General features: G+C 42.3%; 2 protein-coding genes, 1 long non-coding RNA gene and 1 other non-coding gene across 5 annotated transcripts; 2 read left to right on the top strand and 2 right to left on the bottom strand.

The window, feature by feature from the left end:
• Positions 1–458: 458 nt before the first annotated feature.
• LOC125617661 lies at positions 459–12,538 on the top strand. The gene is made up of 3 exons (XR_007348740.1): positions 459–653; positions 9,928–9,997; positions 11,463–12,538. It is a non-coding gene; the product is annotated as an uncharacterized LOC125617661 (long non-coding RNA).
• On the bottom strand, positions 1,969–2,042 carry Trnaa-ugc. The gene has a single exon. It is a non-coding gene; the product is annotated as a tRNA-Ala (tRNA).
• Positions 12,539–13,326: 788 nt separating the features above from the next.
• Positions 13,327–20,623, top strand: LOC107160437 (saoe class I histocompatibility antigen, A alpha chain-like). Of its 2 annotated transcripts, XM_015507102.1 has the most exons (8): positions 13,327–13,534; positions 13,752–14,021; positions 14,275–14,550; positions 15,958–16,233; positions 16,359–16,469; positions 18,375–18,407; positions 18,540–18,587; positions 20,475–20,623. In XM_015507102.1, the coding sequence occupies exons 1-7, from the start codon at positions 13,342–13,344 to the stop codon at positions 18,581–18,583; spliced, it is 1,203 nt and encodes a 400-aa protein (XP_015362588.1). In that variant the 5' UTR covers positions 13,327–13,341; the 3' UTR covers positions 18,584–18,587; positions 20,475–20,623. The 2 variants fall into 2 exon arrangements, with proteins under 2 accessions (XP_015362588.1, XP_048661907.1); XM_048805950.1 differs by lacking the exon at positions 18,375–18,407.
• CUNH9orf40 (chromosome unknown C9orf40 homolog) lies at positions 20,508–21,129 on the bottom strand. Its single transcript, XM_015507104.2, is given in 1 exon segment — positions 20,508–21,129. A coding segment is annotated over 1 exon segment (489 nt). The 5' UTR covers positions 21,069–21,129; the 3' UTR covers positions 20,508–20,579.
• Between the last annotated feature and the right edge of the window lie 3,383 nt (positions 21,130–24,512).

Genomic DNA, 24,512 nt, shown 5'->3' on the forward strand with positions numbered 1-24,512 from the left:
GGTTCACTGTTGTGGGCTGGAGTTTTCCTTGTTACATATCATGTCCCCTCCCAGTTGAACACAAGGAGAATGAGAGAACTAGACAGAAGCAATAAAATCATCTCTTTTCAGGTTCCTTGTTTGGAAAAGTTGGGAGACCAGATGTAGAAACAGGGAGACCTGGGCTTGATGTAAGGCTGGTTTGAGTCTACCTGCCTATCCTCTCCTCCTTCACAGTGATCAATCTCCCAAGAAAGCCCCAAGCATGCCCTCAAGGCAGAGAGAGGTTCCTCAACCTGGTCCCCTAAACGCTGGATTGGGGACCCAAGCTTGAGGGTGGGAGCAGAAGAGGTCACAGGCAGCAGAGCCCCATCTTCTGGTCACATTCACAATGTGGTCAGGGTCTTTCCTGTTGGTCCAGATGGGTTTCTGTGGGCAGATGACATTAGCAGCTTGGTGTCACAGAAGAACCCAGGTGCTGGTGCTCAAATAGCATTCAGTGAGTTTCAAGACTCCCAGAGAGGCCAGCCTAACTTCTGAGTCAGAACTGGAAGCTCAGCCCAGAGGAGGAGTTTTTCACACTGCAAACTTTCCTTCACCAAGGGAAGATGACACTTGAATTCCCAGCTCTGCTAAAGCCTCTCAATTTGTTCATCCTCTGCTAGCTGAGGGAAGTAAGTCCACAGCTTGGTTTAACTGTTTTGCTTTGGTGAAATAGTTTGGTTCTTTTGAGGATGGTTGTTGCTTGCAGTTTCTTGTTCTCAGGTTTGTGGCTAGATGATATCTATTTCTATTGCCAATTGAGATAGCAGCTTATTTCCTCCCGAAGTAGGGTCACATTTGCTTTTTGTGATTCCGTTGCTCAGCAAACAATATTGTCTCACAGGAGTTTTCTAGAGTGCTGGGCCAAAAGGTTTTGTCCTGTAAGAGAGGACAAAGATAGACCTGAGCTTAGTAGGCAGATTTGGGGGTCTTAATGTGGAAAGCCAGGCTTCCTACTGAGTGGGAAAGGAGATTTCTGATTAAAACAGGGTGGGACCTTGCCCTTAGTATTCAGGAATCTGGAGCATGATGGAGACCCTAAGCTGGGCACTGGGGATGGGAGTGGAAAACCTTTATTCAGATAATAAAGCCCTGTCAGGCTAGGCTGGAGTTTTTCATCTATAAGCCCAGATGACTAACTGAGCTTCAGCGTAGATATGTCTGTCTGTCTCTTGTCCTAAAGACTAGAGTCTTATTACAGGAAAGGAAACTGTGAGCCTCAACTGTGGATGTGACTTTGGATGTGACTCACAGTTGAGGATGTGACTCACAGTTGAGGCTCACAGTTTCCTTTACGGAAGAATCCAGGTAGTCCATGCTTATTCAATGTTTCAAGTCTCTCCTAAGTGACCAGCTTGGATTCAGATGAGCCAGAACTGGAAACTCAGTGCTCAGAAGAAGGGTTACTCACGCTGCAAACTTTCCTCTGCCAGAAGAGAAAGAAGAGCCTTAGGTCCCCAAGCCCAGGGCCATCACTCACCAGTCAGTGACACCTGAGGTCCAAGGTCTATTAAAGCCTCACCAGTTGTTCATCTTCTGCTAGCTGAGTCTGCAGGTCACTTGCAATTTCTTGATTGGCATTTTTAATATATTTTCCTTTGTTTTTGAGTTGATGGTTAGATGACACTAGCTTTGTCAGTTTTATCATCCTCAGATTAATTTTTAGCCTCTCCAGTTTTTTGTTTGTTTGTTTGTTTTTACTGTTCAGCATTCACAGTTAATTATATCATCCCCAGTTCTGTCAATTTTTAGTGATTGTTCTTCTTTGTAATCATTTTTCCATTTTTTTGCTTTCACACTCCAATTCATCTGCTGAACTATTCATATCAATAATTCTATGTTGTTCTTGTATATAATTTTATATACATGTGTCCCTCTCTCATAAATACTACCTATTTTATTACATCTTTTTTTATGTGTGTGTGTGTGTGTGTGGGTGTGTGTGTGTGTGTGGTGCTGGGGATTGAACCCAGGGCCTTGTGCATGCAAGGCAAACACTCTACCAACTGAGCTATATCCCCAGCCCTACATCTTTTACATATTATTGATAATAGTGATAGGACACCTGTTGCGTCTCCTTCTTATCTGTTTTCATGGCATCATGAAATTTTCTCTCATAATTCAGTAGTGATTTTACATTTATCTTGGTAATTTTTGTTAAATGTCCATCTTGCTCTTAACAGTGTAAGCTCCATATCACAAAGGTCTTCCTTTACTTCTTCTTGCAGCTTTGGTGTCTAGATGATCACTTGATGTGTCAGAGACCTCGAAACTTGTTAGATGATGGATGTTAGTAAAATGTGGACAGTGAAGTCACACTGCTCCTTGATGTCCTCCTGAGCTCTGAGTCCTGTTACCTCCTCTCATAGCACATTTCAGAACAGATCACTTGTATGGGGTACAGAGTCACACCCACCAACTGATGGGCAGGAAATCAATGGAAAATGAGTCAACAGGGCCCCTGAGAGAAAACCCCCTGGTTCCAGCTAACTTCACCAGTCTTCTTAACCTCTCTGAGTCTCCTTTTCTCTGTCTATACAAAGGATCACATACTGGGTCCTCATGGACATAATAAATGTCCACTACTGGGACATAATAAGTGTCTGGGACACTTATTGACTGGGACATAATAAGTGTTCACTACTCATAACTACTATCAAATTGATTATACATATCATTTAGGTTATTTTCATTCATTTGCTTTTTTTTAAGTTTTTTAAAAAATATTTATTTTTTAGTTGGACACAATATGTTTATTTATTTATTTTTATGTGGTGCTGAGGATGGAACCCAGGACCTCGCACATGCTAGGCAAGTGCTCTACTGCTGAGCCACAACCCCAGCCCCTCATTTGCTTTTATAAACCAAAATTCAAAGGCTATCCTTGTTATATATTTTTAAAAGTGTGTGTGATGTCATCTTAGGATAAATTCCTAACAGAAAAATTTTAAAAAAATACTTTTAGTGGTAGAAGGACACAATACCTTTATTATTTATTTTTTTATTTTTATGTATTGCTGAGGATAGAACCCAGTGCCTCACATGTGCCAGGCAAGCGCTCTGCCACCAAGCTACAGCCCCAGCGTATTAGAACAAAGAGACCAAGCTGGGTGCAAATTTCACAGATCATTTCAGCCTTTATTCAGGAATGGAGCTATACCTATGGGAATGGATCTACTTTCCTGGTGGAAAATGAGTCGTTGAACAAAGGAAGGGTCTGGGTTTATGTAGGTTATACTAAGAGGTGGCTTAATTAATGAGTGTGTCAACTTGGAATTTGGAATTTGGGGTCTGTTTTACTGGGCAAATGGGAGAGAGTTTAGGGTCAGCAGTCTCTGGGGTTTATCTTTCTGGACCTGATGGAGAGCCTGGGATCAGTGGTTGGTATCTGGAAAGGATATGTTTATAGACAGATTAATGCTTTGGCCCCTTCCCCAGACTGCCTTTCTGGGTTTGATGGACACCTCTTCCTCAGGATTTGTTTTATCACAGAAAAAGAATGTATTGGAAAGGATCAATGCTCTCAACGTATGCCTTTCCTTCTCACTCCCCTTTTCCCAGGTCTCACTATTTTGGGGGTTTGTCATTTTCCATATCTAATACAGCCCCTAAGAGAAATTTTTGCTGGGCACAAAGCATGCCTATATAGTTCCAGCTACTGGGTGGGGCTGAGGTGGGAGGATCACTTGAGCCCAGGGGTTCAAGACCAGATTGGGCAACACAGCAAGACCCCATAGGGAGGTAGGAGGAAGGGAGAGAGAGACTGAGAGGGAAAGAGAGAAATTCTTGTGTCAAAATGTAAGTATAATTATATTACTGATACATTTTAAAAATATACTCTTTAGAAATTTAAGCCACTTCTCCCTATGGAACTGGAAATGCAACTCCTGGGATATTTGGAGTGACGGAGCTGGAGGAGAAGGCAGCTGGGGAGGTCCGTCATCTCTGTCTCTTCCACTCTCCTGTCGCCTCCTGTCTCCAAAATAACTTTTTTTTTTTTTTTTCTTCCTGGTGCTAGGGATTGAACCAAGGGCCTTGTGAATGTGAGGCAAGCACTCTATCAACTGAGCTATATCCCCAGCCTGGACTATGGAATTTAAATCATGTCACAGAGTGATTAAAAAAAAAAAAAATCTTTTTTTTTTTTTTAAGTGACAGTGCCATGGTTTGGACAGTACCTTCAATGATTTAATAGCCTGTGTGTCCAAGTAAATGATCACTTTATTTGCTATGGAGTGAAGTCCTAGGGTACTTTCAGTTTCTCTCTGACATATCTAAATTTTAACATCAATCCCTTTAAGGAAAAATCTGTATTAAAAAAAAAAAAAACTTCTCTGCAGTAGATCTTGCAGAGGAATTTGTACTATTACACTTGAAAATTGTTATTTATAACCTTTTTTTTGGCAGCTCAGTAGGAAAGCTTGTTTTAAACATGGTAGTGCTAGAAATTTTACAAGACTTTTACAGAGCACTTAAATAGGTATAAATGTGCATAGAGACAACTAGTAAGCCTGTCCTGGGGAAATAGTCAGATCTTGTATTGTGTTTTGGCTTAGGAAGTAACAAATGACCAGAATCTGCCATGGCAACAGGCTTTTTTAAAAGACACTTTTTAAAAAGATACTGTATCAACTGCAGCTAGCTGTCTGTAGTTATCTAAGACTGAGTAAACTTTTCTTTCTTTTTTTAATATTTATTTATTTATTTTGTTTTGTTTTTAGGTGGACACAATATCTTTATTGGTGCTGAGGTTCTAACCCAGGGCCTCATGCATGCTACGCAAGCACTCTACCCCTGAGCCACAATCCCAGCACCCTGAGTAAACTTCTTATTTTTAGAAAGTGGAAGTCTGGTTTGTAACTTTCCTTGTACTTAATTGGGTAAAAGTCTTTTTCACAAACTACCATCTATTTGTGAACTTTGTTAGTCATCCTTTTTTTTTCAATTTTTTTTTTTTAGTTGTAGATGTACACAATACCTTTATTTTACTTATTTATTTTTATGCAGTGCTGAGGATCGAACCCAATGCCTCACGCCAAACAGGCATGTGGGGAGTCACTCTGAATGACCCATGCCTGCCAGTCCTGAAGCAGGAGGCTCTGACCAATCATTACATTTTGTATTGACCTGGGCATTGTCCCAGCCTGGGAAGTAGGTGTAGGCATGTCACACATGGGGTTGAGCTATACTCACCTATTCTTTTGTAATACTAGACCTTTGCCCTGTTTGGGATAGAATGTTCCAGGGAAACACCCTTTGTGTCCCCTTATGTTGTTCTGCCTTTGGGTGTGGCCTTCCTAGTTGTCAGTCAACCTGCTGACAGCTGAGTCTGGAAGGTAGACTCAACCCCCTGAAACCTGATCCTCTGCCTCATTTGAATGACTTCTCTCTCTTTTTTTTTTATTGGTTGTTCAAAACATTACAAAGCTCTTGACATATCATATTTCATACATTTGATTCAAGTGGGTTATGAACTCTCATTTTTACCCTGTATACAGATTGCAGAATCACATCGGTTACACATCCACATTTTTACATATTGCCATACTAGTGTCTGTTGTATTCTGCTGCCCTTCCTATCCTCTACTATCCCCCCTCCCCTCCCCTCCCATCTTCTCTCTCTACCCCATCTACTGTAATTCATTTCTCTTCCTTGATTTTTTTTCCCTTTCCCCTCACATCCTCTTATATGTAATTTTGTATAACAGTGAGGGTCTCCTTCCATTTCCATGCAATTTCCCTTCTCTCTCCCTTTCCCTCCCACCTCTCGTCCCTGTTTAATGTTAATCTTTTTCTCATGCTCTTCCTCCCTGCTCTGTTTTTAGTTGCTCTCCTTATATCAAAGAAGACATTTGGCATTTGTTTTTTAGGGATTGGCTAGCTTCACTTAGCATAATCTGCTCTAATGCCATCCATTTCCCTGCAAATTCTATGATTTTGTCATTTTTTAATGCAGAGTAATACTCCATTGTGTATAAATGCCACATTTTTTTTATCCATTCGTCTATTGAAGGGCATCTAGGTTGGTTCCACAGTCTTGCTATTGTGAATTGTGCTGCTATGAACATCGATGTAGCAGTGTCCCTGTAGCATGCTCTTTTTAGGTCTTTAGGGAATAGACCAAGAAGGGGAATAGCTGGGTCAAATGGTGGCTCCATTCCCAGCTTTCCAAGAAATCTCCATACTGCTTTCCAAATTGGCTGCACCAATTTGCAGTCCCACCAGCAATGTACAAGTGTACCCTTTTCCCCACATCCTCGCCAGCACTTGTTGTTGTTTGACTTCATAATGGCTGCCAATCTTACTGGAGTGAGATGGTATCTTAGGGTGGTTTTGATTTGCATTTCTCTGACTGCTAGAGATGGTGAGCATTTTTTCATGTACTTGTTGATTGATTGTATGTCCTCCTCTGAGAAGTGTCTGTTCAGGTCCTTGGCCCATTTGTTGATTGGGTTGTTTGTTCTCTTATTGTCTAATTTTTTGAGTTCTTTGTATACTCTGGATATTAGGGCTCTATCTGAAGTGTGAGGAGTAAAGATTTGTTCCCAGGGTGTAGGCTCCCTATTTACCTCTCTTATTGTTTCTTTTGCTGAGAAAAAACTTTTTAGTTTGAGTAAGTCCCATTTGTTGATTCTAGTTATTAACTTTTGTGCTATGGGTGTCCTATTGAGGAATTTGGAGCCCGACCCCACAGTATGTAGATCGTAGCCAACTTTTTCTTCTATCAGACGGCGTGTCTCTGATTTGATATCAAGCTCCTTGATCCATTTTGAATTAACTTTTGTGCATGGCGAGAGAAAGGGATTCAGTTTCATTTTGTTGCATATGGATTTCCAGTTTTCCCAGCACCATTTGTTGAAGATGCTATCCTTCCTCCATTGCATGCTTTTAGCCCCTTTATCAAATATAAGATAGTTGTAGTTTTGTGGATTGGTTTCTGTGTCCTCTATTCTGTACCATTGGTCCACCCGCCTGTTTTGGTACCAGTACCATGCTGTTTTTGTTACTATTGCTCTGTAGTATAGTTTGAAGTCTGGTATCGCTATACCGCCTGATTCACACTTCCTGCTTAGCATTGTTTTTGCTATTCTGGGTCTTTTATTTTTCCATATGAATTTCATGATTGCTTTCTCTATTTCTACAAGAAATGCCGTTGGGATTTTGATTGGCATTGCATTAAACCTATAGAGAACTTTTGGTAATATCGCCATTTTGATGATGTTAGTTCTGCCTATCCATGAACAGGGTATATTTTTCCATCTTCTAAGATCTTCTTCTATTTCTCTCTTTAGGGTTCTGTAGTTTTCATTGTATAAGTCTTTCACCTCTTTTGTTAGGTTGATTCCCAAGTATTTTATTTTTTTTGAAGATATTGTGAATGGAGTGGTTGTCCTCATTTCCATTTCAGAGGATTTGTCGCTGATATACAGGAATGCCTTTGATTTATGCGTGTTGATTTTATATCCTGCTACTTTGCTGAATTCATTTATTACTCTAGTAGTTTCTTTGTAGACCCTTTTGTGTCTTCTAGGTATAGGATCATATCATCCGCAAATAGTGATAATTTAAGTTCTTCTTTTCCTATCTTAATGCCTTTAATTTCTTTTGTCTGTCTAATTGCTCTGGCCAGTATTTTGAGAACTATATTGAATAGAAGTGGTGAGAGAGGGCATCCCTGTCTTGTTCCAGATTTTAGAGGGAATGCCTTGAATGACTTCTCAATAAAAGTGTTCAGCACATGCTCTCTCTCTCTTTCCACAGACCCTTAAGGTCAGAGGAACCATCACAGGACCCAAAGAAAAAGGTTTCTCTGTCTCTTGTGTGGTTATTTCATGCAGCCCAGTTCACCTGGAGTGACCCTGAGTGTTTTAGTCATGAGGAACGAGATACAAAGCGCTCCATCACTGAGCCACAACCCCAACCACTATTAGTTATCTTTTATTTGGTAAATGATGAGCTGGTGTAAATTTGCACAGTTCATGTATAATGATTGTGATACAGTTGTACAGATTTCTGTATTTTGGATGATAACATTTTCTTCTCTCCACACACAAAAAATTGTTTCTTATCTTGGCATTTTTTAAAAAGAAATTTTATGCCAATATTTAATCCCATCAACATTTATGGCAGTATATTTTTCCTGTATTCAATATTATCTTTTGCTTTCATCTTTGTCAAGCTGGTAGATTTTATTCCCATCTCTTAGAACACATTTTAATTTTGTTCTCATTTAGTACTAACACACTTGACTTTTGCATATTTTTATTCCAAATTACATTATGATTCATTATTTTCCAAATGGGATGTAGAGATTTTAAAATATTGAATTTAAGAAAAATAAAGCAGCCTCTGATATCTGGGAACTAGCTAACACTTAAAATAACTAAGCCTCAGTGTATGTGAAGCTGGCCTGATGTTCATTGTTAAACCATGTGATTCTCCAGATGAACATAAATCATCCTATAAAATACCAACACAAGGTCAGACAAGGTCACTCTGAGACCACGACAAGACACTCCATAATTTGGTCAAAGCACTCTTCTGACCAATATGAATGTCTGATACTTCTTATTAGAGCTTTATTTTGCTCTCATGGGCCCTCCCTAGACAAGATATTAAGACACCCAATTACAGAATTGCCCCTATTTTTATTTTTTTAAGTTGGACACAATATCTTTATTTATTTGTTTTTATGTGGTGCTGAGGATCGAACCCAGGGCCTGGAACATGCTAGGTGAGTGCTCTACTGCTGAGCCACACCCCCAGCCTGCCCCGTTTTATGACAAATAATCCCCAGAATTACCCAAACAAGACCAGATCCTAAATAGGTTCTTTCTAATACCCTCTTACTCAGATGTCACATGGCCTTCCATGCTACACACTTTTGTACCCAGTTGTAAGTAATAAATCCAATTTCTACACCCATATTGTATTCCTGGTCATCTTTGGCTGAAGGGCATGGATATATTACTATTTTGCCTATCAAGTCTCTTATGTGCCTATAAGATTAATTATGGGTTAATGTACATTTTTGTATTTATGGCTGTCCAACTGAGTAGTTAAAATTGCTATCATTTTTAATCAATTAAACTTTATTAGACATGCTATATTTTAAGGACATATTTTTCCATATGAAGATGAAAAACTTAAGATCATGCTTCAAGAATCCCTCTTCACTCCACAGTTTTAAACATTTCATGCATATTGCAATCTACGTTGTGACTGTGAGGAAAAGGGGGTCCAAGAGTGATGAGAAAAAAAATGTGTTGGAATGTAAGGGTAGGTGGAGCAATAGGTAAAGAATTCTAAGGTGGTAGAATTCTAAGATTTAAATTTCTTATTTTATAGTTCAAGAAATATGGGGTTGTGAGGCACTGGGTTCAATCCTCAACACCACATAAAAATAAATAAATAAAATAAGGGTATTGTGTCCATCTACAAATAAAAAATTATATAAATATATACATATATATAATATAAAGAAATATGTCTTACAGGGCATTTGATAAATATCGTATTCAATGAATAGTTTATCTTGGGATAAAGACTTATTTGACTGCTTACATTGATCAGGAAAAAACAAATAATGCAGAGTAACAGACTAGGATTAATACCAGCAATGGATTGTTACGTTCCACGACTAAACATTCAGGGTCACTCCAGGTGAACTGGGCTGCATTAAAATAATCACACAGAGACAGAGTAATACCTTTTTCTTTGTGTCCTGTGACAGCTTCTCCCACCTTAGGGGTCCCTGGAAAGAGAGAGAGAGGAGCACGTGCTGAACCCTTTGATTGAGAAGAAGCCATTCAAACGAGGCAAGGGGTAGGGTTATAAAGGAATAGGTGAGTGTAGCTCAACCCCAGTGGGTATGCCTATTCCTGAAGCCATGACTTATGATCCAAGCAGGAAAAAGATAGACCACTCCAGACTACAGTGATCTTTCAGATCCCAGTGGTGCAGCAGGACTTAAAAGGTGCGTGCATTTGGAATGGCTTTCCACAATGGATTTTTTTTTTTTGTGTGTGCTGGTGATTTAATCCAGGCCTCACATATACTAGTCAAATACTCTACTACTGCCCAGCCCAAAGATAAATATTTTTTAACACTTAGAACCTTGAGGTGATAAATCATGTTTTTATTAATATCTGTATGCTTTAGTTATTAAAATACATATCAATTAAATTTTATTAGACATGCTATATTTTAAGGATATATTTTAAGACTCACATAGACATATCCAAGATTTCCATATGAATAAAATTTTAATATACTTCAATTTTGGAGTCTCACGGTATTAGGGGAGACTGAAAACTAAAAGCACTCTACATATGCGCTGTCAAATATGATAGCTACTAGTTATGTGTCATTTTGGGGGGGTACTGGGGGTTGAATGCAGGGGCATTCAACCACTGAGCCACATTCCTAGCCCTATTTTGTATTTTATTTAGATACAGGGTCTCACTGAATTGCTTAGTACCTCGCTATTACTGAGGCTGGCTTTGAACTCAAAATCCTCCTATCTCAGCCTCCTGAGCCACTGAAATTACAGGCGTGTGCCACCTCACCTGGCTAGCCATGTCATTTTAAAAATTAATTAAATAAAACTTAAAATTCAAGGGGCTGGGTATGTAGTTCAGTAGTACAGTACATGCTTGGCATGTACAAGGCCTTGGCTTCTATCCTCAGTATCACTAAAAAATTCAACTGCTCAATAACATTAATCACATTTCAAGTGCTCAATAGCCACATGTCTAGTGGCTATCATAATAGACAGTACAGATATAAAACAATTCCTTCATCACACATAATGTTACTGGACAGCATTGCTCTTGCTGCTTTGTGGGTCTCTGGTCAAGTGCACTATAAGAAAGGAATCAATATTTTTTCTCCTGTATCAATTTCCCATTGAGATATGAATATATATTAAAGCGCTATGTAACAAAACCCAAAGAGTCATGAGTGAACCTGTCTGATGCCTTCAAATACAAAATGTTTCCAATACCAAACAGGAAACACCTATCTATCCACCCAGTTCTCTGACTGAGGAAACTGGCATCAAATTTTCGGGGGGGTAAGTTCTCTTCTAGAAAGATCCAGAAACAGAGTTCCACCCTAAGTTTTGGAAAGCAGTCCAGCTCAGAGAGAAGGGTTCTGGAAATTGAAGAGGAAGCAAAGAGGCAAGGGGCAATTAGAAGATTCTCTCTGGTTTACTCAGAAGAGTCATTCTCTGTTAAGGAACCCCTACCCCTGAAATCACTGAGATCCTTTCACAGGATCCACACTGAGGACAAACTAAACTCATAGCATTACCAAGACAATAGTTACCTTTTCCCCAGTTTGACATTTGTAAGGTAATTCTACCTGCACTTTCGCAAGAAACAAAATTGTGGCACCAAACTGCAATCAGTTAATTTGTTCTTCACCACTATTTCTTATAGGAAGAAAAAGGAGAAAGAGAAGATGGGGAGGAAGAGGAGGAAGAGGAAGCAGAAGAGGAGGAAGAGGAAGAGGAAGAAGAAGTTTCAAATATCTTGTTGAAACTATAAAAATTAACTTTATTACATAATCATTCTTGATTTCCAAATATGTAAACTACTGGATGTAATAAAGTGGGATCTATGCATTAAATACTTATGCTATAAACCAAAATGCTATGCTTGTCTCAGGAAAATAATTTGCATAAACTGAAGTAGTCTCTTTCTTATGAAATGTCATTTTTACTTAAAAGAATGAGTGGTACACACAGACTGTGTAGTTCAGTGGTAGAATGTTTGCCTAGCATTTCAAATGAGGCCCTGGCCCAGCATCAGAAAAACAAACAAAAGACAACAATAAATGATAGAGAAACTCTCTTGGATACTGGATAGATTAGGGGTATTTAGAGGACACTTGGGGTATTTGAATGAAAGTCTATCATTTCAAGGAAAGCAACTGACAGTATATTTCTTTCCTAAGATAAAATTTAAGCATTCTGAAAAAAATTGAATTTTTGAAATCTATCACTTTAAGCTTGACAGCTTCCACAAAATTAGGAATTTTTCTCACGGTATCTGTGGTGTTATTAACAAATGTAACTTTTTTTTTTTTTTAACCCAGTGGTGCTTTATGGCAGAGCTATATCCTCCATTCTTTTTATTTTATATTTTGAGGCAGGATCTCACAAAGTTTTCCAGGCTGTCCTCAAACTTGCAGCCTCCCCAGTAGCTGGAATTGCAGGCATGCATCACTGTGCCCAGTCAAATTTAACCTTTTGTTAATTTGTTGAGATGGGTTAATACTTGAAAGATTTGCATACTCAGTGAACCAACCCTTACTTTTAAAAGCCATCCATTAGTACAAGATCCATTCAATGGGCATTACAGATCAACTGATTTTAATGTAAAAAAACAGAAATATTTGATAATAAGGTTCCAGGTTGTAACTAACCTTTACGAAATTATCACTTATATGGTCTTAGTGTAGTATCAAAGATGGATATACGTAATTATTACATTGAATAAACTATTAAAACTAATCCTCTCTTTTTAAACTCAATATTTGTGTCAAGTGGATTTCTTTCTTTCCTTAGGTTTTTTTGTTTTGTTTTGTTGTTGTTGTTGGTTTTTTGTTTTTTATTTTTTATTTTTTTTTAGTAAACATCAGTCAAAGCAAGATAATAAGGTGAGGATGTAGCTTAGTGGTACAGGGTTTGCCTAGGATGGGCAAAATCATGGGTTCTATCTCCATCACTGCAACATTATAATTATAGTTTAAAACATAAAAATCTTCAGCACTAAAAAAATAAAACTCTAAGAGAAAGAATGTAGAAACAAATATAAATGCATCAGTCTTCAAATGACCCAGATAAGAACGACACTTGCAAAAATGTAAAATGATCACACTTCTGTTTTGAAAACTAATTATTTTTCATAAAAATATTATTTCTGCTAACATACAATGGTTATTTATGTTATTCAAATGAATTAATTTTTTTCAAAATTCTGTTTTAATAATTTCTAACATGATAAATATTGATATAATCCACAGGGGGAAAAAAATCCCTTTGGATGTGTTCTAACTAGTTCTCTGAATATATTTATAGAGATCCTGAAACCTAAAAGTTTAAGAACTGAAAAAAAACACATTCACTGAGCCAGGGCTCAGAGAGGCAATGTAACAGAGTGCTCCACTCAGGATAGGAGTCAGGGCCGCGTCCCAGGTCCTCTGACATGGCTCTAGTCCTGCCCTTAAGTGTCTAGAAGGAGCAAATCCATTGTTGACAACCGCCTGAGCAGTTTCGTTTCTCAGCCCTGGTCTAGTCCTTCTTCCTGGAAACCCATGACGCGGCCCCACTTCTTACTCCCATTGAGTGTAGTGATTCTAGACAAGCCAATCATCGTCTCCACGAAGTTTTCACAGTTGCGATTTCGGATTATAGGATTATCGCTGAGCTGGGAAATGGAGCCCGGGGCGAGCCTAATCTTTCTCCTGCTGCTCTGTGAGAGCCTGGTCCTGACCGAGATCTGGGCGGGTGAGTGCGGAGTCCGGAAAGAAACAGCCTCTGCGGGGAAGGAGGGAAGGGATGGCCCCACGCGGGTACAGGACCCCGAGAAATTGATTCTACGCAGCCCCAGACCTCTTCCCTGGTCCCCTCCGCCGCCCGTGCCCTGCCCTCTCTCCTCGCCCCCTCTCTTCCCCTGCTCCAGGAGGAGGGTAGCGCCGTGTCTGAGCAACTCCCGGGTCCCCAGGTTCCTTCTCCCTGAGATATTTTCACACTGCGGTATCCCGGCCCAGCGGCGGACAGCCCTGGTACGTAGCAGTCGGCTACGTGGACGACACGCAGTTCGTGCGCTTTGACAGCGACGCCGCTGATCCCAGGATGGAGCCACGGGCGCCGTGGATAGAGCAAGAGGGACTCGAGTATTGGGAGGAGCAGACTCAGCGCGCCAAGGACACAGCAAGGAGTTTTCGAGTAAACATGCGAACCTTGCGCGGCTACTACAACCAGAGTGATTCTGGTGAGCGACTGGGGCCCGAATAGCAGCAGGTCATGATCCTCATCCCTCGCGGATGTGCCGAGGTCGTCCAGAGTCGCTGGGAAGGAGATTCACCCCTCCTCCCCTTGACCTGGCCCGATCTCAATCTAGAGAAAGCCCACGGGGATTCGCTTCAGTTTCGTTTTGGGTTTGGTCCTACGGCCCCAGAGATCAGTGGGCGGTACTAACTTGGGGCAGGGCCACGTGGGTGTGGCTAACGTAGGGACCCGACCAGGTTCCCACACACTCCAGTGGACCTACGGCTGTGACGTGGGCCCAGATGGCCGCTTCCTGCGAGGCCATGATCAGTTCGCCTACGATGGCACCGATTACATCTCCCTGAACGAGGACCTGCGCTCCTGGACCGCGGCGAACACCGCGGCTCAGATCTCCAAGCACAAATCTGAGGCAGCCCAAGAGGCTAAGTACCAAAGAGCCTACCTGGAAGGGGAGTGCGTGGAGTGGCTGCTCAGACACCTGGAGAATGGGAAGGAGACCCTGCAGCGCGTAGGTAAGAGGGGCTACAGGAAACTCTCGAAGTTTCCCTCACGCTGGGGTTGTGCCAGCAGCTGAAGACCCTCAAGAAGTAGAGGAAAGGACCCGAGGTGTTGCGCAGTGGTAGAGCGTTGCCTAGAAGGCCGGAGGCTCAGGATTCAATCCCCAGCCCTCCAAAGGGGAAAAAAGTAGAGAAAAATAGGTTCGAAGTCAGAATTGGGTTTCCAGATCCTGTACCACGGAGTAACACGCTAGGATGGCTACTTTTCCCTCAGGGACAGTTAGGAATCCAGTCTCTCCGGGATTAGAGAAAGACCTTTCTTGAAATAATTGATTAGCGGTTCTCTTTGACTTGGTTCCTTGACTCTGTCAGAAGCTTTGGGAACACCTGGGGATACTTTTTCTCTGGCCTTATTCCCTCCCTGCCCCGAAGCCAGAGTCTTTGGAGGTCTGACTCCAGCTTTTCTGATTCATTCAGCCCCTACCCAAGTCAGCACCAGAATCCCTTCCCTCTTGACCCACCCTCAAAGACCTAGAGTCTTCTACTCTGAACTATCTCACCCTAATTTTAGAACTTCTCAAGGAAAAGGAAATTAACCCAGATGCCTATGTCCTGGTAATAGGTTTTGTGCACCCTTTCCTCCCTCCAGTTGTACGTTCTATTGTCAGAATGTTCACACTACTCTATTCCCATGATAAATGCAAAGTGCCTACGTTTTCTGAATCTTCCTGTCAGACCCCTCAAAGACACACATGACCCAACATCCCATCTCAGACCACAAGAGCACCTTGAGGGGTCTTGGGCTTCTACTCTGCTGAGATCACCCTGACACTGCAGCACTTAGGTATGAGGGGCTGCAAGATGTCTTGTAGATCTCCTCCCTTGCTTCCCCCAAGAAGGGGAGGAGAATGGCACCATGCTAGGACACCACCCTTGTCCAGAGGGAAGTGAGTGGACCTGGATTCCCAGATGCTGCCCCAGAGAGGAACTGAAAGCTACTTTCTCCTAGGACAAGTAAGTGATGCAGTCTCTTTCTCCCTGGCTGATGGGAAAGATAATAACTGACCACAGTTCCCTGGCAGCAGTCTTGACATCAAGGACACACTGTCAGGCCATTTCTGCCTAGTGTCTTTGGAGGTGTGTCTCAAGCTTTTCCACATCTCTCAGCCTCCACCCTGATCAGAACGTGAAGTCCCTCTCAGAGCTGAAACCTCTTACACTGCATTACCTCAACCTGATTTTAGAACTTTCCAAGGAATAGGAGATTATGCCAGATCACAGAGTCCAGACTTTGTCTAGGTTTTGTGCTCCCTCCCCACCCCAATCATGTTGTCCATTCTCCAGATGGTTATGGGAGTGGCTGCTTCAGTGGCCCAGGAGAGGTAATAACAAAATGTCTGAGTTTCCCTATTTTTTTCTCAGACCCCCCGAAGACACATGTGACTCACCACCCTAGCCCTGAAGGGGATGTCACTCTGAGATGCTGGGCCCTGGGCTTCTACCCTAAGGAGATCACCCTGACTTGGCGACGAGATGGGGAGGACCAGACCCAGGACATGGAACTTGTGGAGACCAGACCTGCAGGGGATGGAAACTTCCAGAAATGGGCAGCTGTGGTGGTGCCTGCTGGAGAGGAGCAGAGATACACATGCCATGTACATCATGAGGGGCTGCCTGAGCCCCTCACCCTGAGATGGGGTAAGATGAAGGCCCGGAGCCTGTTGTCAGGAAGCAAGCAGGAGGCTTTCTGAAGACCCTCAGCAGGGTATGGACTGAGAGCCTGGGGATCAGGGCCCCTCAACTGACTTCTCTTTCCCTCACAGAGCCACCCCCTCAGGCCACCATCCCCATCTTGGGAATTGTTGCTGCTGTGATTGTCCTTGTTGTCACTGGAGCTGTGGTCGGTTTTGTCTTGTGGAGAAAGAAAAACACAGGTAGGGAAAGTGCACGGTCGAATTTTTGTCCCACTGGTGGTCTCAAGTACCTGGTAGAAGTGTGCCCTGCCTTGGTAATGGGAAGTAATATCTACCCACGTGTGCTTATTCAGCCTAGATTGACGGGGTGACCAGCGCCCCAGCAGAGCAGTTTCCTGCTCAGGAGGTGTGAGCTGCATGGGAAAATGAAAAGTCTGAAATAATCAGTAAGAAATAAAGACAAAGACAAAGATTAGATTTAAAAAACGGGATTCCTTGGCATTGGGCTTGTGGCTCAGCAGTAGAGTACTTGCCTAGCACGTGTGAGACCCTGGGTTCGATCCTCAACAGCACATAAAAATAAATAAATAAAATAAAGGAAAGTATCCATCTACAATGAAAAATTAAATATTTTTATTAAAAAAAAAAAAGTGGAGTTCCTGATGGGTCTTCCAGCCCTGATAGGAACTGAACTGAACAAACGAAAAAGGCCCCAATTCTTTTTTTTTTTAATTAATTAATTAATTTGTTCTAATTTGTTATACATGACAGCAGAATGTGTTCATAGTACACAAATGGAGCACAATTTTTCATTTCTCTGGTTGTACACAATGTAGAGTCACACCATTCATGTCTTTATACATGTACCTAGAGAAAGGATGTCCACCTCATTCCATCATCTTTCCTACCCCCATGCCCCTCGCTTCCCCTCCCTCCCCTTTGCCCTATCCAATATTCCTCTATTCCTGCCATGCTCCCACCTCCCACCCCCATTATGGATCAGCATTCACTTTTCAGAGAAAACATTTGGCCTTTGGTTTTTTGGGATTGGCTTACTTCACTTAGCATTATATTCTCCAGCTCCATCCATTTACCTGCAAATGCCATAATTTTATTCTCTTTTAATGCTGAGTGATATTCCATTGTGTATATATACCACAGTTTCTTTATCCATTCATCTATTGAAGGGCATCTAGGTAGGCTAGTGAATCGTGCTGTTATAAACATTGATGTGGCTGCATCACTGTAGTATGCTATTTTTAAGTCCTTTGGGTATAGAACAAGGAGTGGGATAGCTGGGTCAAATGGTGGTTCCATTCCAAGTCTTCTAAGGAATCTCCATAGTGCTTTCCAGATTGGCTGCACCAATTTGCAGTCCCACCAGTGATGTATGAGTGTGCCTTTTCTTCACATCCTCTACAACACTTACTGTTGCTTGTATTCTTAATAGCTATCATTCTGACTAGAGTGAGACAAAAAGTTAGAGTAGTTTTGATTTGCATTTCTCTAATTACTAGCAATGTTGAACATTTTTTTATATATTTGTTGATGCCCTAATTCTTTATTTAAGGGAGAGTACATCAAAGGCAGGGATGAGGTTTCAGTGTGGGAGGAGTCTTGTTTCTGGGTTTGGCAGTAAACAGGTTCTTTGGTGTTTGGCAGATTACGCCCATCTCCAGGAGGCTGTTTGATCCTAAGGCTGGGAGCTAAGACATGGCACCAGCATGATCTGGGCTTTCTTGAATGGGTGAATTTCACCCAGGAGTTCCCAGAGAAGCAGCTTCCCTGCCTTAATGGCTCCAAGAAACCCATAATTTATATATGGCCTCCAATACTGGACTTGTTTACTCTTTTGTAAAGCACATGGGAAAAAAATGGAGAAAAATTTCCCCTGATTTTTGCAGTGATGGGGAACTGACTCTTACACCTCTGGCATTCAGAGGCCAGAGGGGAATTTCCCTGCTGAGGACAGACCTCCAGCAGAGCAGTTGGCTCCATCACTATACATCTATTTTCTTCTAGTCTCCTGGTCCTTCCCTACATCTGTAGTCACAGTTCTAGAAATGTCCCCAGTGTCCAGGACTAGGGGGTACCTCTAAGACCTGTTTTTAACCTGCTCTCTCACAGGATGTTTTCTTCCCACAGGTATAAAAAAAGGGCCCTATGCTCCAGCTCTCTGTAAGTATGAAGAACAGTGAGCCCTGAGACCCTTGGGATAGTGATGTAGTTGGGAGCTGATCCATCCCATAATTTCTCCATTTTCCGCATCTCGTGTGGGCTCTAACCAGGTTCTATTTTTGTTCTGTTCAGGGAATGACAGTGCCCAGAGCTCTGATGTGTCTCTCATGACTTAAAAAGGTAAGACCCTGGGGGGCCGGAAGAGAGAGAGAGGGATTGGGAAATGGAGAGACTCCTGGGTTACAGGACTCTCCTAGGAATTTCTGACATTTTGAATGTTTAATAGGTTGTTCAGAGTGTCTGCATTACAATGAGTGATCTGAATTTGTTCATAATACCTTCATTTATAGTGTGAGACAGCTAGCTGTCTTCTGTGGGACTGAGCAACACAGGATTTCTTCAGTTCTCTTCCTGCTCCCTACTACAGTTTCAAGAGGTCCCAACTTCTCTTTCTGACTATGTGTCTGTGTTCCTATCACCCTAATGTAAGGAAACCAAGAGGAGCGCATCCCTGATCACTAAGACCCCTCCCCATACTGCCCTGTTCTCTTCTTCAGTCAACTTTCCTGTGTAGCAGATGTGAGGCTAGAATGTCTTCATTTGTGAGAAACTTGAGTTAACTCCCCTGCTGGGCCATGTGGCCTCAGGCACCCATGCTGCTAGTCTGCCCCACTCTTCTAGGGTTTGAGTGACTGTCTTTGTGCCTGGGCTTGTCTTCCTAAAGCCCCATGGGTGGAGCTATGCTCATCTGTTCCTTTGTAATATAACCCCTTGCTCTGTTTAGGATAGAGTCTTCCATGGAAGTGCCTTGGGTGTGTACCCTTCTCTTACTGTGCACTTGGATGTGGCCTACCTAGATGTCAGTCAACCTGCTAACAGTGGACATTATGAAGATAGACTCAGCCCCCTGAAACCAGGCCCCTTATCTCATTTGAATAGCTTCTCCTCAATAAAAGGGGTTACCGCGTACTCTTGCTCTCTCTCTTCCTTTGGACCCTTAAGGTCGGAGGAGCTGTCACAGTGACCCCAATGAAAAAGTTATTTTTTTTAAGAGATGAAAAATAACTTGTTTAATGCTACATAGGTAGAAAGTGGCAGTACAGTCTTTAAAACCATTTCTGACCACAATGACAGACACTGTCTTCTGTTCTTATTGTCAACCCATATTTAAATATTGCAGTACATACAAAATGTCAAAAATTTCCCCTCTAGCATTTACTACCTTTTCTGAATTTTGGATTTACTGTCATCACCAACAAAAAAAAATATATACAAGTAAGGACAAGTTACTAAATTACAAAGCCAATATTCTGGATGCAGTACATATGTTAATTAACTTAGTCATTGATACTTAACTACAAAACAAATTGCTTTATTTTTTTAACAATGAAAAAGTGACAGCAACACTATAAATTACTTGTGACAAAGTCATCAATGGAGAATAATAAAAACAAAGCTAATTAACAGGCATTGTTTCAGTTCAAATTAGTAATTTCCTTTAAACAGGAATACTAACATTGATCTAGTGGTTCTCAACCCTGTCTGCACATTAAAGAAATGGAGGTCCCTTTTCTTTATCCATTTTTGATTAACCATAATAGAGTTCAACAAATATCAAATATTGGAAGTTATTTAAACTCGAATTGAAATTCTCACTTTTTATTTTTACAAAACTTAAAAAATAATACTAGCTTTCAAAGAATCCCCACATTTTAATTTTGCATAGATGTTCAAGTCAGTTATTTGTTCAACTAAAAAGAGTCAGTAAGATGTATTAGAAATTATTTTATTAATAAGTTATTATAAAATGATATTCATGAGCCACAAACTTTTTGGTGCAGATGAGAGAAAGATTTGAGTATTTTCCATGCATTTCTAAAACTTCTAGAATCCTTTTTTGTAAGATCAGTTTCTTAAAAGTCAGAACCTAAACAAAACTTGCTTCTTTAAAAATATATGCATAAATATTTTGCCTACCACTCTGCTATATTGTTGACAAATCCCTATTAGTAGGTCAGTAGTAACTACAGGCACTTATCTTCAAAACAACCTTTCCTCATTTTTCAGGTTTGGAAATCAAGTATGGAAAACAACTTTTTCCTAAAAAATACATGAATTCACTTAAAGATGTCTCCTCAAATTCAGGAAATCCCATTTCTTCGGCTCTTTATGTCAGGACTCCATATAAATCTCAACCACTTCATTCTTGCCGTCAAGTGTTGCTTCTGTCTGGTTGTTTTCACTCACATCTTCGATGTTTGACAGATCAACAGGTGGTAAAGGATCTCTCCAGTACTGGAAAGTATTATACAGCCAAAATTCTTCATTGTGCTGGAGCGGTGCGGCCCCCCAGTCTTGCCGAGGAGGCCCTGTGCGTCCCTCCCCGTGGTCAACACCAACCACAGGGGGCTGGGCGTCCTGGGGCTCCTCCCCTGGCCCCCGGGGCCCTCCGGGCAGCATGTCCCGGCGCTTGCTGGACGAAGCCGAAGGCTCTGACTTGGCCCCTGAGTCGATTTTGCGCTTTCGCGGTAGCCCAGGATGCGAGGGCCCCAACGGCGGGATCCAGATCTACGGCGTTGGCTCCTCCGTGAAGTCGCAGAGCTGGAGCCGCTTCCAAGGCACGTGGAACGTCAGCGGCTCAGCCGCAAGCCGCTTGGCCATGGGCCTAAGGGTTCCAGCGGAGACGGACTGCCAGCGCTGATAGCCGCAGGGTGGAGCGAGGGAGGGCAAGGCCCAGAAAAAGTATTTGTGCCTCTTGTGTGGTTATTTTGCGCAGCCCAATTAGCCCAGTTCAATTGGAGCGATCCCTGAGCCTTTTAGTCATGAACAGAAACTTGGCATTCACTCCTGATTTAGTTTGTTTCGCTGGGATGTAGCTGCTTCTTTCCCTAGGGAAAAACAGAATCTGGACATTTGTCCCATGGAATATGGTTGATGTGTTAATTAAATTGTGGGAGGGCTGGAGATGTGGCCCCCGGGGCTCTCCGGGCAGCAGCGACAGCCGTGGCTCGCTTTTCTCCAGGCCGCGGCCCTGACGCTCCCCGCCGCTCTGGGAGCTGCTCTCTCCGCTGTCGCTGTCGGAGTTGGGGTTCCTGTGAGGGCTCCTCTGACCTTAAGGGTCCGCAGAAAGAGAGAGAGCCCGGGAGTGCGTGCTGACCCCTTTTAATTGAGGAGAAGCCATTCAAATGTGGCAAGGGGTCAGGTTTCAGGGGGCTGAGTCCAACTTCATGATGTCTGCTGTCAGCAGGTTGACTAACATCTAGGAAGGCCACACCCAAGGGCAGAGTAAGAGAAGGGGACACACAAAGGATGTTTCCAAGGAACATTCCATTCCAAACAGGGCAAGGGGTTAATATCACAAAGGAACAAATGAGCATAGTTCCACCCATGGGGCTGCAGGAAGAGTAGCCAGATCACCAGGGATGACCAATGTGCCTCAACCAATCAGGAGGGGAAAACGCTGGTCACTATTTTTTAGTTTTCGGGGGACACAACATCTTTGTTTATATGTGGTGTTGAGGATCAAACCCGGGCCACGCATACCAGGGACAAGCATTTCCAGGGCTGGTCCTGTCTTCAGGACCATGGGCAGGGAGGTCATCATGCCACTGAGTTAACCTAGGTTGAGACCTGAGTCCGACCTTCAGCTCCAATTTTTTTTTTTCAATTTCTATAGAGAATTATCCCTGTTATTGTTAGTAAGTATGAATTATGGTCTCATCTCCTCTGGCTATCTCTCATCTTCGAGAGGAGCAGGAGTCCTTTTTCCTATCATTGTCCCACAAAACTCAGGGCAGTTTCCTGGATTGTGTTTTTCATCACTTCTCCAGTATTTTTAAAGGAACCAGATTAGGGGAATAGCAGAGAGGAAAGATCTCACAATTTCTCATCTTAGATATTTCACAATGGCTGACTGCAAGCTGGAGAGCTGGAAGAACCACTAGCTGTGCAGTCCAAAAGGCTGAAGCTCCAGAATAAGAGGGTCAGTGGTGCTACCCTAATCTGAGACCAAAGAGATTCTGGAGAATCTGTTTTGGAAAAGTGAAGAAGTGGGAGTCCAGTATCTTCAGATAATCACAGCAACAATCAAGAACCCATTCAACAGTGCGGGCGCAGCGGCCCGGCCCTGGGAGCGCCCCGGCGGGCGGCCAGGCGCAGAGGGGCCGAGACGCCCATCCCAAAGAAGTGATAATGAAGTCCTTCCTGCCCAGATTACTTGTTTGGCCCACCTGTGTCCCAGCCCTTCCCCCTTACAGTCCATCACCAAACCTATAAAAAGGGGAACACATTCGCCCTTCAACGGATTCCACCTCTTGGGTCCCCTTCTTCCTCCGGGAGAAGTCTTTTCTGCTGTCCTTTAATAAACTTATAATTTCTACTCTGACCTTGCCTCGGCGTGCTCTCTGGTGTTATTCTTCAACATTGGGGAAGCAAGGACTCGTCACCAGTCAACAGCGGTAACAATCTCAGAGTGGGTATGCGGAACAGGGAAGATGGCTGTTTTACTAGGGACTTGTTAGCAAGGTGACATTCGAGGATAGATTTGAAGGACATGAAGGAATTTATTAGGATGTTTGGAGGAAGATCTTTCTAGGTAGGAAGAAACTCCAGTGCAAATGCACCAGGGTGGGATCCCCTGTGTGTGTTCTGGGAAGAGCAAGAATCTAGAATGTCCTGAGCAGAGTCACTGAGAAGAACTCAGAGGCACAGCCAGTGTCACAAGATCTGGAGGTTGACGGAAAGAATCTTGCATTGAGTGAGGCAGTTTTGAGCAGAGACAGACATGGTGAATCTTTTCAAATCATCACTCTTAACTGTTGCACTGAGAAAAGAACTGAGATGGGAGGACTAGCAAGTCAGCAGGGAGACTGTAGGGAACTAATCAGTCCTATGCTGGTGATGTCATCACTTTGCCTGGAGTATGAGCAGGGGAAATAGTGGAAGTGTTTGGATGTCATAAGCATTTTGAAGATGGACTTTACAGCACTTCCTAATGAACTTAACTGAGGTATGAGAAAGAAGAACACCACAAATTTGTGACACTGTAATCAGAAAGATAAGAGTTGCATCAATGAAGAAGAGAAGATTGGAAAAGGCATGTGTGAAGAGAAGACTTTTTCAGGCCCTTAGATATTGAACTGAGGTGTTCAAACTGCTATACCAACAGCTGATAATCAACTGATTTCAGCAGACCCAAGGGCTTGATGCAAATATGCATCTTTTGCTTGACGGGTGTCAATCTGGCACAAAGTATGTGTCTTATGGGTTGTTAACAAACATTTCACAGTCCAGTCCTGGTGTACACAGTACACTTTTTAGGAACATTGCTCTATATGAAATAGTATTCCAGCATCTGCATAGTGTCAGATCAACAGCAGGAAGGAATCAGTAGTTCATGGTGATTCTATTTTCAGTAACGTGGTTTTAAGGCTGCCCCTTCCACTAAAATTACCTAAAAAGAAGACATAAAATGGAAGAAGAATCTCAATATAGAGAAGTATAAGAAAGAGCAATCCTTTAGCTGCAAATATAAAAGTGGGCAGGAATTCATGGAGAAAAGTTTATCTTATCCTGAAGGCATTTGCCAAATCTGGAAAAAACTTAGCTTTTTCTTACTTAAGGTATACTACTATGTTTGTTTTCCATCAGTGTGACCAACCACATGAGTCAATTCACTTGTAAAAAGGAAAGGTTTGTTATTGCTCACAGTTTTGGAGGGTGAAGTCCATGATTGACCTTGTCACATTACACCTGTAGTGAGGCAGCACATCATGCTGGGAGCACTGGGCAGACCAAAACCACTCACCTCCTCACCAGGCAGTGAAGGAGAACAAGAAGGGGGTGGGTGTTCAACAATGTCCTCAGGACCCCTCCCCACTAGGCCCCACCTCTCAAGGATTGTACTATCTCCCTATAGCACCACCCAGGGACCAGGTTTCTACCACATGGGCTTTAGGAACACCATACATTTAATTATAACAAGAACACAGGTATGATCTTCAGAGATAGTTTGAATAGGAGATAATTTGGCTTTCCATTAAATCTCGGGAACAAAAATTATATCCTCTGAGCAAGAAATGAAAATTTTTTATTTTACCACCCAAA

The sequence above is a fragment of the Marmota marmota genome, unplaced genomic scaffold (genome assembly GCF_001458135.2).
Source record: "Marmota marmota marmota unplaced genomic scaffold, marMar, whole genome shotgun sequence".
Taxonomy (NCBI): domain Eukaryota; kingdom Metazoa; phylum Chordata; class Mammalia; order Rodentia; family Sciuridae; genus Marmota; species Marmota marmota.

Coding starts and splice junctions, on each gene's coding strand:
- LOC107160437 (XM_015507102.1), top strand. CDS start 13,342: ATGACGCGGCCCCACTTCTTACTCCCATTGAGTGTAGTGATTCTAGAC. Junction 13,535..13,751: donor CCTGACCGAGATCTGGGCGG/GTGAGTGCGGAG, acceptor CCGGGTCCCCAG/GTTCCTTCTCCCTGAGATAT. Junction 16,470..18,374: donor GTGGAGAAAGAAAAACACAG/GTAGGGAAAGTG, acceptor TTCTTCCCACAG/GTATAAAAAAAGGGCCCTAT.